The sequence below is a fragment of the Peromyscus californicus genome, unplaced genomic scaffold (assembly GCF_007827085.1).
Source record: "Peromyscus californicus insignis strain IS unplaced genomic scaffold, ASM782708v3 Scaffold_8__1_contigs__length_139910024, whole genome shotgun sequence".
In the NCBI taxonomy this organism is placed as follows: Eukaryota; Metazoa; Chordata; class Mammalia; order Rodentia; family Cricetidae; genus Peromyscus; species Peromyscus californicus.
Window position 1 is genome coordinate 101,006,260 of NW_026294606.1, and position 15,770 is coordinate 101,022,029.

General features: G+C 49.1%; 1 protein-coding gene across 1 annotated transcript; it reads right to left on the minus strand.

The window, feature by feature from the left end:
• Positions 1–3,545: 3,545 nt before the first annotated feature.
• Tle7 (TLE family member 7) lies at positions 3,546–14,986 on the minus strand. The gene is made up of 10 exons (XM_052727312.1): positions 14,831–14,986; positions 6,509–6,636; positions 6,382–6,404; positions 6,154–6,212; positions 5,451–5,663; positions 5,127–5,368; positions 4,792–4,933; positions 4,494–4,647; positions 4,050–4,123; positions 3,546–3,769 (listed from the first exon to the last, which is right to left on the minus strand). The coding sequence occupies exons 1-10, from the start codon at positions 14,984–14,986 to the stop codon at positions 3,665–3,667; spliced, it is 1,296 nt and encodes a 431-aa protein (XP_052583272.1). The 3' UTR covers positions 3,546–3,664.
• Between the last annotated feature and the right edge of the window lie 784 nt (positions 14,987–15,770).

The window sequence follows — 15,770 nt, forward strand, 5'->3', positions numbered from 1 at the left end:
CCCCCAAACATCTGTATTCATTAAACAGTAGCCCTCTTATACCCCTCCCCTGAGGTCCAGTTGATGACCATTCTAGTTCCTGTCTCTATGAATTAACCAAGCACCTCATGAATGAAACTGCAAAACTTACCTGTTTGTAGCTGTCTTGAAATTAATCCTGACTGTGGCATGTGTCAGAATTCTCTTCCATTTTAATTCTGAATAGTGTGTTCCTGTGTGATTATGCCACACTTGGCTTATTCATTCATCTTTGATAGACAAATAAATTTTAAAGCCTATGTGACCCTATAACCCCACTGAATAGCTTCACTAGGTAACCTCTACTTTCTTTCTCTCTCTCTCTCACTTTGTCTCACAGATAATGTAATATTATATATATATATATATATATATATATATATATATATAATTTTATATGGGTTTGTTTGCTTTTGTTGTTTGTTTTGAGACAGAGTTTCTCTATGTAGCCTTGGCTATCCTGGAATTTGCTCTGTAGACCAGGCTGGCCTCAAACTCAGAGATTGCCAGCCTCTGGCTCCCAAGTGCTGGGATTAAAGGCATGTGCCACCAAGCTCAGTAACTCTCTCTGTTTTTTAATGGATGCTAATTGCCTATGTTACTTAAGGCATATTGAGAGGGGTTGACAAACTATACCCAGAACGCCAATCGATCTCACTGCTTATTGTTATCTATACAGTGTCATTGATAAAATTCACACTCATTTGTTTATCTACTTATCTATGGCTGTTTGCATGCCACAGCAGCAGAACTGAGTAGCTATAACATCAATTATAACAAAGCCTAAACTATTCACTACTTGGCCTTTTAAGTAAATATATGCTGTTGTGGGATGTCTTTCTGTATGCTGTGAATATGTGTGACTCCCATTGGATAATAAATAAAGGTGTTTTGACCTATGGCAAGAAAGCTTACAGCCAGGTGGGAAATCCAAGCAGAGACACAGAGAGAAGGATGGAGTTGGAAGAGACTTAAACCCACTGCCCAAGGAGCAACAAGATGTCAGCAGACCAGTAACACCATGGTCACATGATAATACATAAATTAATAGAAATGGGTTGAATTAAGTTACGAAAAGCTAGCTAGCAAGATGCTTGAGCCATAGGCCATACAGTTTGTAATTAATATAAGCCTCTGAATAATTATTTTATAAGTGGCTGTGGGACCGCAGGTGGGAGAGATTCATCTGGACCACAGGGCCAGGCAGGACCAGAGAAACTTCTGTCTACAATATGCTCTTTCCAGAGCTATAGAAACAAATAGACTTCAACATTAATAAAGTGAAAATACAAGCTTATTTTTCTTTCATGGCATCTTAGTTGGAGTTCAATTGCTGTGAAGAGACACTATGACCACAGCAACTCTCATAAAGGAAAACCTTTAATTGGGTCTGACTTACAGTTTCAGAGGTTCAGTCCATTATCATCATGGAAGAAAGCATGGCAGACATAGTACTGGAAAAAGAGCTTGAGAGTTCTACATCCGGATCCATAGGCAGCAGGAAGAGAGAGACCCTAGGCTTGGCTTGAGCATTTGAAACCTCAAAGCCTATCCCCAGTGACACACTTCCTCCAACAAGGTCACACTACTCCAACAAGGCCACACCTCCATAGTGCCACTCCCTGTGAGCCTGTGGGAACCATTTTCATTTAAACCCCACACATGGCTAGGCAGCTTCTCTCCTTGCTTGATGCATGAGCATAGGATGCCTCCATCCTGTGGCTAGGTGATGCCTGGGGTCTCTTCCTCTTTTGCCTTGAGCTGATAGAAGAGGAGAGTCCCTGCAGGAGACGTCTACTCTTCTACTTCCCTCTACCTCTTTAGGCCTGGCTCAGCTGGCACACATATGACTCATTCATGATCCTTTGAGTGGCAACCTAAGCTCCAGACATCAGTGGGCATAGTTGTCTCTGCCGTACCAACACCAGAAAAGCAGCAGCACAGTCAATGGAGGAGGGCAGCCGTGCCTGGGTAGGTGGCTTTTCCAGCCTGGAGAAGGCCAGATGAAACGTTGTGCTAGTTATACCAACCCAAGCAAGCCCCTCCTGAAACAAAGAAGTCAGCAGGTTTGACTGGCACCAACTGCCACAATTATGAACTGGCCTTGTGCAGAGCTAGATCACGTCACCTTTTTGTATCGGTTACTTTTTTATGGCTGTGATAAAACATCACAACTTGTAAAAGAAAGGGTTTGTTTGGGCTCACAGTACTAGAGGGATACAAGTCCGGCAAGGCAGGGAGGCGTGGCCACAAAGGGGCAGGCCTGGCTGCAGGAACAGGAAGCCGAGAGCTCACATCCTCATCCACAAGCACAAAGCAGAGGGAGCAAACTGGAAGGAGGGGGCATTTTAAGTCTCAAAGCCCACCCCTAGTGACGTACTTCCTCCAGCAAGGCCACACTAATCTAGTCCTCCCCAGTCACCAGCTGGGGACAGGTGTTCAAATGCCCACGACTCTGAGGGTTACACTTCCTTCAAATCATACTCTCCATCAACCCACGGGGTTATGCACTGCTGAGATCCAGCCTCAGGACAGGGTCAGACCCGTTTCCTGGGATGTTTAACTTAGACTGAAAGTCAAGCACTGCCAAACAGTTTGTATATGAAGAATTGCTGTGGTTGGCTCCACAACCGTCAGTGAACACCAAAGCCCCCTTTAGAAAGGGGCACAGCCTTCCATACAGCCCATGCATAGCTTTCTATGCATTAGTCACCTCTAGGTTATTACTGTACCTGTTCTGATGGGAGTGCTATGTAAATAAAAGTTATAATGTATTGTTTAGGAAACAAAAAGCACATTTTCAGTGAAAAAAACCCCACCAACTTTTCTTCTAAATACTTGCAGCCCATGATTGGTTGAATCCCAAGTATAAAACTCATGGATGCAAAGGACTGGCAATATACACTTTTTCTTACATTTCTTAAGATTTCAAAAAGTTCATGACCACCATCACTACCACCTCCAAAGTTACAAATAAAACTAAATCTGACCTAAAATTCTTTCCACACTGTGGTGTGTGAATGAAAAAGTCCCCCATGGGCACCTGTGTTTGAACACAGTGGTGCTGTGGGGGGGTTTGTGGAAACTTTAGGAGGTACAGTGGGGAGAAGGATGTCACTGCCCCCCATCTGCCGTCTGGCCCCACGTCTTGCTGGCATGCCTTCCCGGTTATGAGAGACCGTCCCTCAGGAACTGTGATGCAAAACTACACCCTTTCTTCTCTAAGCTGCTTTTGTCAGGGTGTTCTGTCACAGTCACAGCAAAGTGACTCATACACCCACCCTGGAAGAATGGTGCTGAAGGCAGACAGAAAAAAATCCATTACTATAACTTGGTTGTCTGAGACACATCAACAGGTTATTCTGAGTTTTGCTCTACTTTATTAATTACAAAGTCATATCTCATAAAGTTACCTATCAAACACAGATATCAATGAGTGGGGATGGAAAAAAATACACACACACAAAACAAAACAAAACAAAAAAAACCGGAAAAGCCCCCAAGCCATATACCCAAAGCCTGGGAATATAGCCAGCTAACCATAAAAGCTGAAGTAGAGGGAGACGTGTTGGAGATGTCCAGTACTGTGAGGTCACATGGTCTGATCTCTTTGGATCTTCACTGGCAAGACCATAGCCCACAACCTTCAATATAAGAGCTGGTATACTGTAGCACTTTCCTTGGAGCCCGTGACCAGATACTGACTATCAGAGGACACGTCACAACACAGAATGTCATAACACTCCTCTACCTAGAAAAGAGAGGTGAAGAACACGAAGGGTCGGGGCTGGAGCCAGACATTGAGGACTTCATGTTTCAAGGTTTACGTAGACTCAAGGCTTCATTGAGTTGTGGATAAAGCTCAAAGCGAAGACCATGGGTTCACAGGATCAGTCCTCAATCCCTACCACTATAAAATGCCATCTCAGTGATATTTTCCAGTTCTCACTGGAACCCATCAAGTAGGGATCTGGGGCCACAAGCTCTGAGTGCTTTAGTTCGCACACCCCCACCACTCTCCACCTCCATACCTGGAACAACCTTCGTAGAGAAGGTGCTGCTAAACAATGGATCATATCATCCAGCGTGGACACAAAACAGGTCCCTGTCAAAGGGAAGAAGAGGTACGATCGAGAGGTCAGAAACTGAGCCTATGTGCTCATTCCGGCTGTCTTCAAGTAGACTAGGGAGAGATCAACTATCTGCTCTGCCTCGGGTTCCCTGCCCTATAAAAATCAGGTGCGTGGCCCAAGCCATCCCTTCATCTGCTGCCACCAGAGCCATACCCAGAACATAGTGAACTGTCACTGAACAAGAGACCCATGAGATGGGACTCCTGCCACTTCTGTCTGCCTGGACCTTCAGGCTTCATTCTATATGGGAAGCCCCTGTGATAGAGGGGAGCATAAGGATAGGGGGTGGAGAAAGAAGGTAGGAACCCATGGGGGGGGGGGAGCACCTGGCTTCTAACTCACCACAAGAGGCAAACTTGAGGTTGTGGTGTTGTGTGTATCTTTGGACCACAGCTTTGTACTTCTCCTCCCGGTGAGTATGGAGGATGACAATGTCACTCATTCTCAAGCCTGCTAGTACCCATTCCTCACTGGGGTCATGAGTAATGCTAAGGATCTGTGGGAAGGGTTGAGTCAGCATTCAAAATTGCCAGTGCCCTCATCCAAGCCTTGGCCTCACATTCACACTCAGCACCCCCTGCCCACACCCAGGTCCCCACCCTGGGGTTGAACTTGGTCCTGAAGGTGACCAAGCAGGCACCTCATGGCATAAGTTGTGTTGCTGCAGCTTCTGGTAGCTCCTCATGTCCCAGGAGTACAGGATGGTGTCTTCACCACCTGTCCAGAACTTAAAGCCTGTGACGTCCACGCAGCGGGACCCGTAGGGAGGAACTTCATGTTTCCTGGTGGGAAAACCACTCAGAGGTCTTTAGAAAAGTTTGCCCCCCGGCCCCCCAGAATCTGGAAGGGTTAGGAAGCCCCTAGATGTACCTTCCAGGCTGTTTGGCATATCCCTACCACCAAGAAGGGGAAGTGGGGTCTCATTCTCAAGCCCTTCCCAAGGGACACCTGAGTGGCTCTGGAGAGAGGTCCTACCTGATTAAGATTTGGTTCTGCACATCCCAAATCTCCACAAATCCTTTGAAAGAAGCCAAGCAGATGTGGGCATCAGAAGAGAGGGCCAAGGAATAGCACATGGGGCCTGTGGAGGCCATCTGGGCCCTGATTTGGGGTGTTGGAGCCAGGTCCCAGAGAGTCAGAGCCCGGGCCATTCCCCCTGTGATCAGACTCTGCTCATCGGGGAACAGCTTGCAGGTAAGTACACGATTCCGAGGGTCCTGGGGAAGAACACACGCTCTCAATACACGTGGCAGTGCTGGGGACAGAGGCTTTCCCTAAACCTGATTGAGAGCCCCTCACCTGAAAGTCCAGCTGGGCCTGAGGCGCTCGGTCCGAGGCATGCAGCGCATCTTCGTCCCACACCCTGATGTAGCCAGTGCCACACGTGTACACATGGCGTGGGGCACTGCTAATGGCAATAGCATTCACTCGCTTCCCGTGGCGGAGAGTGCCAACCCTCCAGGAACTACGTGGGGACTTCCGTGTGACTACTGCCTCATCTGGAATGGGAGGCTGGCAGGGACGGCGGGACTGGTCAGCCAAGGCGGCAGCCTGCTTTGCCCCTGCTCCCCAAATTTCTAAGCTTCTTCTTTCTCATAACAGAACTTGGTTCAGGGGCCCCCAGGTCACATCTCTTGTAGAAGTGGCACTGTGGGGCTAAAGGCCCTAATTGTCAAAATGGTGGAACAAGGAGAGCAGCCTCATTGAGAAGATGGTATCAGGCCCGGCACTCAGGAGGCAGAGGCAGGCGGATCTCTGTGAGTTCGAGGCCAGCCTGGTCTATAGAGCGAGATCCAGGAACGGCGCAAAACTACACAGAGAAACTCTGTCTCGAAAAACCAGAAGAAAAAAAAAGAAAGAAAGAAAAGAAGATGGTATCCCAGGCCACCACTACCTAAGAGAACGGGAATGGGGTGTACAGACACACCACTTCTCCACTGGAGGGTGGGCAGGAAAGAAGGATGGTGTCTGACTGTCAAAAACATAATATTAAGGTACTTACAATGGCTTTGAGGAGTGACCAGACTTCTCTGTTGGGCAAGGACGAAGAACAGAACTGACCTGCAGGGAAACAGCCACACCCACCTCTCATGGACCAGGCATCACAGCAAAGTCACAACGTCAGAAAGAGAGCTGCCCTCTTACACCAAACGGGGTACTTCATCCACCATCTGGGCTCCAGCGTGGGCCACTCCCCCTCCCTGACCACACTGTCATGGCCTGCACTTACCAGTCATAGCTCCTGGATGAAAGCTACACCAGAGAAGAAAAGAGGGAGAAGATGGCATGAAGTGTCGGGCCCTCTCTGCCCAGGACAGTTCATCACCCTGCCCAGCCCTTGCTCATGACAGCCTTACCTTGAGCTGGTTCCTCCTTCTGGTTCTGCCTCTGAAAACCACATGGGCTGGAGCCCAGATGTGTCCTGGGCTTGGGGATCCCACCGCTGCTGGGTCATACTGTGCATTTCCTGATAAACAGGGTCATGCTGTATTGAGGGACATGGGGGCAGCTGGCCCGTTCCCTGCGTGCTGTCCATTTGGCGTTGTTCTTGTTGCCCATGATGAGAAAAAATACCAGAGCTTTCTGGCATCTTCTTTATCTCCTCTGCTTCATCATAAATCCTGAGTATCCTGAATGAGTCCTCTTTCTCTTCACTCATGTTCTTGGGTCAATCAAGTAAATAAACCAGTTGGCTCTAGGGACCCAGCACACAGATCCTGGGCTCCCAGTTCATCCTGATCTCCTGCACTATGAAAGAGAACAGAAAAGGGCTGGAAGACAGCTCCGTCGGTGAGCGCTTGTTGCACAAGCGTGAGGATCTGAGTGCAGATTCCCAGCCTCCATGTAAAAAGCCAAGCATGTATCTAGTGCTGGGAAGGTGGAGGCAGGGGACCCCTGGGGCTTGTCGGCCAGCCACTCAACCTGAGTTGGTAAGCTCCAGGTTTAGTGAGAGACCCTGTCTCAAAAAAAAAAAGACATAAATTAATTAAAAATAAAAACGAAAATAAGGAGAAGGGCCAGGGAGATGGCCCCAGAAACCTGATGGCCTGACTTCAGTCTTCAAATCTGTGTAAAGATTCAGCTGTGGTAGGACACATCTGGAATCTCAGCACTTCTACAACAAGATGGGAAGTGGAGACAGAATTATCCAGAAGCCTAAAGACCAGCTGCCCTGGAGTATGCAGTATAGCAACAGACACAGAGAGACCCTGCCTCAAAATAAGGTGGAAGAAGAGAACCAACTCCAGAAAAGCTGTCCTCTGGCCTCCACATGTGCTCTGTGGCATGTACACACTCTTCTCCCCCACCCCCCCAGCTGAGGACCGAACCCAGGGCCTTGTGCTTGCTAGGCAAGCGCTCTACCACTGAGCTAAATCCCCAACCCAGCATTCACACACGCTCACCCCAGAAAACAATTTCACAAGAAGATAGAGGATGATTGAAGAAGATAGCTGACATCAACCTTTGACCCACACACACATGCACACAGGAACACACACACACACACACACACACACACACACACACACACACACACACAAGAGCACATATACATACACACACAGAGGGAATAGAGGCCAAAAAAAATCAGGTGTACTGTGCAGAGTCTGTTTGGAATGTTCTGTAAACACCTCTTTGGATGTAAAGACTCAAAAGATTGACTGACAATTAACTTTTGCAGACATTGACTGTATTTCTGTGTAGACAAAATCAAACTCACCCTTTAATTTGGACTGTATTTCTGTGTAGCTTTGGAACCTTTCCTGAAACTCACTCTGTAGCCCAGGCTGGCCTCGAACTCACAGAGATCCACCTGTCCATCTTTCAAATGTGGTTCATCCTCAATGTACCCAAACCCTAAGGCAGCAGGAAATCCACACAGAGACCATGGGGTGTCTCACCCACCACAGGGGACAACATGGAGGAGCCTGGGACCATGAACTCAAATATAAGATGTTCTGTTTGGTGAGAACAGAATGCAGAGTGATGAAGACTTGGCCTGGCAGTGATTGACATTTGCTGCACCCTGAGACAATTCTAAAATGGGAACAGACTCACATCTGCAGGCTGTGGAACACTGTAGAAGGCTAATAGAAAATGGTGCATGGAAGACAGTGTATTCAGTTGCAGCCTGTGCAGGGGAAATTGTGAATTTAAGACAGGCTATACCCTCTTTAGAAAGATTCCACTCCAATCTATCCAACAGCTAGCCCTAGAAATGTCCCTGGGAAAGCCCAGGTTTTTCTATTAAGAGAACCTAACAGAAACCTCGGGGACATAGGCAGCCATGGAGAGGGAATCTTCTCTTCAGAACAATGGTTTTAACAGCCAGGCTCACTCCATGACATTCATGAAAGGCCCTAGCAGGACCTCAGCAGAAAACCAGCAGCCTGACAATGGTTAGTTGTATATTTGGTCCTGAACTAAATGCTTTACATGGAAGATCTAATCTTTTCCTTGCCACCATATGCTCTAATTTATGATTGGTTGGTTGATTGTTGGTTTGGGGTACCACAGATGAAACCCAGGACCTTCTTGGCACATGCTAAGCAAGCAAGCACTCTACCACTGAACTAAACACCCAACCTCTCTGAACCATTTTATAGATATTATTTTGAGACAAGAGCTCTTTCTGTAGCCCAGGCTGGCCACTATCCTCCTGCTTCAGCACCCCAAGAGCAAGGGCACATTTCATAGATAAAAAAGTGAAGCCCAGAGCAAGTGAGTCCCAGGTCCCAAGGTTGAGTGACTAGAGAGCACAGCGCAGCTCCCACTGTGTCCTCTCTGGCTCACCTTGTTTTTGTTTTTGTTTTTTTGTTTGTTTTTTGAGACAGGGTTTCTCTGTGTAGCTTTGGAACCTTTCCTGAAACTCACTCTGTAGCCCAGGCTGGCCTCGAACTCACAGAGATTCACCTGCCTCTGCCTCCCGAGTGCTGGGATTAAAGGCGTGTGCCACCACCGCCTGGCCTCTGGTTCACTTCTTACCATCCACTAGAAGGAAGAAGGCAATACCCACTGTAAGAACCAAGGCATGCACTCTGACCTAGCACCCCCACATTCACAAAGCCATCCTGTAGACACAACTGGAGATATACAAAACAATATGTGTACAAATTGGAGCAAAACCAAACAGCAAGGTGAAGACTGCTGATGTATATAGCACATCCCCATAGTGGAACAGTACACAGTCGTTAAAAGAAAAAGGCCATCTTCACGGACACGGAACATTTCAAGGTATAATATTAGAGGGGGATGTTACAAAGCTCAGAACAATGTTCAAAATTATTAACTTTGTATAAGAAAGGATGGAAATTAGAATTTATTTTCCTATATGTACAAGAGATTAAGAAGAATAGTTGTGTTTCCAAAACAGAAATTGGAAAACAGGAAAGAGGAACAGGAGGGGGAGTAGTCACAACAAGACCTGATACAGCTTTCTCTTCTTCGGGGACATTTCAACCCATATTAGAAACTGTTGAACCAGGGGCCAAATTTCATCGCCCCCAAAGCACAGCCCCCATGATTCCTAATTAGTTACATCATTTGTTCACACTTAACACGTTTTCTCTGAGAGGCATCAGGCTTCCTTTAACTAGGGACACCCGGGCTAGATCAGCCTGGTGAGAATGAGCAGTAGGGCACAGGCCTCTGCCCCTAGCAGGATAAGGATCTCAGTAAGTGAGGACCGGGTTGCAAAGTCCTCTTCTGGAGGTTGGATAAAGCTTAAAGACAATGGAACTACTTAGCCAGGGCTTGTGACTTCAAGTTACCCAGATTTTCACCATAAAGGTAAGACAAGGCTTTTGACAGAGCCAATGTCATGGGTTCCCCTCTCTTTTCCCCAAGAGTGGGAAATTCTGCACTCACAAACACCGTGGGGCAAAAAACTCACCTCAGAAGGCAGGTCAAAGCCTAGAGACTGAAGTGGGGGAGTAAGGACCCAGTTAGGCCTGGATTCACCCTTTCACATGTGAGGGGTGGGTGGGTGGAGGGAGGGAGGGAGGGAGGAGGAGCGGGGGGCTACCAGCGCCTGAGGTAAACACCCGCCTAACAAATACTGAAGCCCTGGGTGAGAACCTGGTCAGGTGTTTGGATCCTGAATGGCTGGTCAATATCAGGGTGTGGCCACATGCATGCTGAGCTCCGGTGTCTTTGGGTGGAGAACTAGGCAGGAATCTCTCCATGGAAGTTCAGCAGATAGAGTGAGAAACTTGAGGGGAATAAGAATGTGGTTTCAGCTGACCAGTATTTGGTCAAAAGGCACTTGCTATTAAATTCCCACCTCCAGGTGAATTCCCTTTGCTCCCAGGGTAGATCTTCAGTAAGCCCAAAACAGGGAGTTAAGGGGAGGAGGGGCTAGTCCCGCTCCTCCTCCCTGTTCTGGCTCTGTGCCCGTCATCTTTTACCAGAGTTTCTGAAATTGACCACTAGAGAAGCCTTGCCTTTCTGTGGCGGTCTTGTCTAGGGATTCTGAAATTTGAGCATCCAACTGAGTCCTCTGGAGGGCTTGAGGGAGAGTGCCAGCCCCTCGTCCCAGAAGTTCTGACTCAAGGGGTCGGGCGCTGAGAATCCATACTTCTAAGCAGGTGCTTGGTGACGCAGATTGTGGTTAGAAGAAAATGTTGTGGTGATGGAGATGGTGGAGAAGACTGGTGATGTCCAGATGGGAGCAGTGATAGAGATGGGATTGGTGGTGGGGATGGTGATGTTAATGTGGCCGAGGGGGTTGGTATGATAATCGTAGATGGTGATGATGTTACTGAGGTAGTGGTAGCAGTGGTTGGAAAACTGGTGGTAATGATAGTGGTCATCTTCTTGTGGTAGTTTAGGTGACAACAGTGGCAATATGGTAGTGACCATACTGGTGTTAGGTGCTGCTGCTGCTGTTGGCTGGAACACCATGTTGGAGCAGCTCTGTACAACTCTTCTGTCCACTGGTTCCTTCCCACAGGAGGACAGTTGCTGGTGAGTCTGGACACTTTCCCTATTCTGCTGCCTGCCTGTCCTCTCTCCTCACCAAATTATCCACTCTGGTTTCTTTTTCATCCCTTGACCTTCCTCTTTTGAAGCAAAAATCCTGAAAAGGCTGCTGCTTAGAAGTCCTTTGCCTCCAGTCTCTAAAATCCTGTCTCTTCCTCTCCTCCGCTTCTTCTTGTCCCCAAGGTTTCTGAAGTTCTCTATTACCTTTCAGATTACTCAGATCCCCTCACCTGGTATTGAAGATGCATCCACATCTGCTCTCCTCCTGTTCTGTTTCTGCCATACCTGACCCACAGTTTTAATGGAGGGGGAGGGATCAGAATCTCACAGATTCTTGTCTAAGACTAGAATACAAATCCTAATCCTGGCAACTATTTTTAATATTGCAGAAGTATTAAATACGAGTCTTTTTCTATCACATACCATAAAACTTGTATTTAGGACAAGGAAGTCAAATCTTTTTCTGTTTATTTTGGTTTTTGAGACAGGGTCTCACTGTGTAGCCCTGGCTGGCCCGGCTGGCCCTGAACTCCAGAGATCTGCTTGCCTCTGCTTCCTTAGTGCATACAGATGCTTGGGGAGGGAGGAGCCTAGTGAATCTGGTCAGTTGCTTCTGAAGCTTTTGAGTTGTCTACTTCCTGAGGCTTTGGGGGATTTTTTTGGTTTGCTTGTTTGTTTGGTTTTGGTTTTTCAAGTGTATGTAGCTCTGGCCATCCTGGAACTCTCTCTGTAGACCAGGTTGTCCTGAATTATCTTTTTATTGATTCTCATAGGAAACGCACAGTGAGGCAAACAGGGCCTGGGTTTGTCCCCACTTTGGAATCATAAGAATTAAGGAGAGGCGCTGGGCGGTGGTGGCACACACCTTTAATCCCAGCACCCGGGAGGCAGAGCCAGGCGGATCTTTGTGAGTTCGAGGCCAGCCTGGTCTACAGAGTGAGATCCAGGAAAGGCGCAAAAGCTACACAAGAGAAACCCTGTCTCGAAAAACCAAAAAAATAAAAAATAAAAGAGAGGAGGGGGTCACAATTCCACAGATTATTGTCTCAAACAAGTTGAGAAGCATTCAAATGTCTTTCAGTAAGAAGGGTAACCTTAGCTAGGTGTGGTGGCACACACCTTTAATCCTTGCACTCAGGAAGCAGAGGCAGGCAGATCTCTGAGTTTGAGGCCCAAAACACCTGAAGTAGACCAGGCTAGCCTCTGCCTACTGAGTGCTGAGATTAAAGTTTTATCTCCCCTACCCTCTAAAACATTTACACTAATTTTTTAATCCCCCCACCCACCCCCCAGGTAAAAACCTTTGTTTACACAAAGACCCTGCTACAGTTTCAGACTGAAGTGACTGACTCCCTCCCCACTTGATTTTCTTTGCACTGTTTAAAACTAGCCAGTTTCAGAAGACCGTGAGATGAGACCCAGCCAATGGGGAAAGACAGTCACCACAGCATTAGAATAAAATCCAAGTGTACTTCTCGCCTTGGGGTTCTTGCTCTTCAAAGCACACCCTCTTGATCAAAGTATACCCTACAGCTGGGTGAAGACCAGCTCTGTGTGCCGCACTTCTGGATTTGTGATGGTGATCAAGTTCAGAACTCAGTTTCCTGACACATAGGCTTCCCCACAGGGCAGCCTCAAGAGAGGGCTGGGACAGTTGACAAAGCATCATGATCAAGACTCTGCCCTGCCTAGAAATCCTGGCCTCAAGGCTGCACGCACTGATCATAGGGGACCTCCCCAACACCAGCATCTGTCTCTCTGAGCCCCAGTGGACATGTATGTACTTGGAATCTAACTTTGCTGAAGCTCTCACTGATCTAGGGGCCTTGTCCTCTTTCCTCTCCTATCCACTCCAAAGCAAGCCAACTCCTCCTCCAGAGTCAGAAGTTTGGTCGCATCCCCTCCAGTCTTAGGAAAGCTGTTTATTGTTAGCTCCACTTTCAGATGGGGAAACTGAGGCTGATAACCTGCGATGGTGAAAAAGTTCTAAAACTGGAAAATGATGATAGCTGCTTAAGTGATGTCGCTTAAGTCTATACTTTATAGAGTGAAAATGGTGGGTTTTGTGCTGTTATGTGTATTTTACAAGAAAAAAAAAGCAAAAAGAAGTTAAAGGCCTGTAAGTCCCCAAATCATGAGCCTTTTCTTCTCCCTCCAGTGAACTCCTGGTAGTTTGGCCTGTGGTTTCTTACCTCTGTGACCCTAGGAGGACCAGTCAGCGGCAGATGTCCCCTGCCCAGGGAATACAAGCAAATGAAGTATGCAGAGGTAAAGGTGTAGCCCAGCTGGTGGGCCCACCACCGACGTGTATCAGAATCAAGAGCATTGGCCTGCAGACCTTTATTTGAGGCTCCTCCCTCTGGTGGACAAGAGCAGAGCAGCTCAAATCTAATTTCCACCATAAGGCCCTTGCAGTTCCTATGCAGTTCACTAGAGGGCTATGCTCAGAGAATTGACGCTCCTCCCCCCGCCCCCCCCCACTTCCATCCTTGACTCCAGGAACTGCTCTTTCAACATAGTGCCCCTGGGAGCGCCACCTAGACACTTGCTGATGCAAATGTATAAACGATAATACCCACAGGTACCAAACACCTCCTCTCTTCCTGAAACAGTGTGAACACCTGTAGTTCCAAGTCCAGACGGCAGAGGGCTGTAAAGAGTAAGCTGAGGTCACAGAATGGGGGACCGGGAGAAGCAAAGGAAAGGTGTGACTTTTGCTCTGAGCCGTGTAGAGGGCCCTTCCAGAAGGAAGGGATGACATTGGTCAGGCCACTCCTCACTATTCATCTGGTCCTTTGATGTCACGGGGAACCTCCAACTCTCCAACCCTCACCGAGTCTCCTTTCAGACAAGCACACGATGATGGTGGTCGCCCATCGCACCAAGTGCTGTCCTTACCCACCCCCCGAGCCTGAACACTTGCATTCCGAATCCTACTGTTCCGGTTTCTGTCCTTTTTCTTCACTGGGGACCTTTGAGCTAAGCTTGGAGCTGTCACTGTCAGGGCCTTGGGGCGACACCCCCCATCACAGCTCCTCTCCGACGGAGAGCTGGTTCATTACTGAACTGCTGGCCTTCTTTAGAGAGGATGTGATGGACTAACGGGTGTGCTCCCCTCCGCCGCTTCTGCAGCCCTCTGGCCTCTGCCATCTTTGCCGTCTCCCCCAGGAGACCTCGGGCACATTTTCCCGCCGCCGCCACCTCAGTCCCAGCTGCTCCGGGGTCCTGGATCTGAGGCAGCTGCGGAAGGGCTTCCCCTCAGGTTCAGTGCAGAGATGGAGCCTTCGTGTGGCCGAAGGGACCTGGTAGCCACACGCTGGTGATCGGGCGACTCGCTCGCTTCCCGCCATGCTGGAAGCGCCCCGGCGAGTTTGCTCCACAAGGAGGCAGCCGAAGCGGGGAAAACTCCTAAGGGCTGCTGTGCCCGCCCTCCTCCCCGTGCAGGGCACCCCCAGACCCCCACACAGGGCTCGTGTCCCCACGACGCCAGCAGCAGGCCCAGACAGCCGTGCGCGAGGCCCTCCCAGAATGGCGGGATCTGTGCAGCAGGGTGCATGCGGCTCCCGCCCGCGCTGGGAGGAGCCCCGGGAGGCCCACGCCCCGGTGACAAGTGGGCGGCCTCAGCCCGGGTGTCCGGTGGGGAGGGAGAGCCTGGAGGACACGCAGGGCTCGACGACGGAATAGTCTCTTACCGTGACAAGTCTCCGAGGGGAACCTGGGCGCCGCCACAGGAGACACTTGAGGCGGTGTGCAGTTGAGGAAGGCTTCCTGGAGGCTGGGCTTGGACCCAGGGTGGGTGGGGTTTCCGCGGCCGATAGGGGGTGAGAGCCACACCTCAGGAACATGGCAGCCATTGGAAGACCCGCCCTGCTATGGTAGATGAAGCTAGGGCAGGAAGCAGGCCCGGGATCCCACAAACGAAAGAGGAGGCTGATGGCTGGCGCCTACCCTTCTGGTTCGGGCCTTAGCAGGGAGCCCCCAGGAGGCCTGGAAGGTGCTCCACTCGTGGGGAGCCACCTGATCTATAGTGTGTGGGACTAAAGGACGCAGGGAACTTGCCCAACCCTGTGACTGTGTGCTTATCCCCGAAAAGGCCAAGGTCTGCTCATCTCCCGTTGTCCGATTCTTGACTAAGTGGAAGGGGTTGGCAGACATTCTGGAATGGAACGGAATGCTCCTCAGTTCCTGGTCAGACCAGACAACAACAGACAAATGTGGGTAAGTGGTCTGGAAGGTAGGGAGAATTCAGGGTCTTCCCAGATGCCCCTCGCAGACTCAGGTATGCCCAGGTGTTTTCTGGGGGTGACAGGTTTGGGTGGGAGGGCACCCTATACCCCTGAGACAGATGTACTGATCCATACGGAAGGAAAAGGATTGTAACAGATGCCCATCTGGGGCCTAGAGCTGCAGATGAGAAATGTTACAGTGTAGAAACAAGAGTCTTTGGGGCTGAGGCTCCTGTTGTCATTGTTAGGCATCTACTGGCCTTGGGCAGCTGTGGCTGAGGTACCTTCCTAGCGGTGAGGCTTGATAGCTTGAGGTTCTGCCGATGATCAACAGGTTTCTTCACCTGCCAGTCTTTGGAGTCTGAGCAGACAGACCTGTGCTGGACAATAACAAAGCTACAGAGAGGGAGAA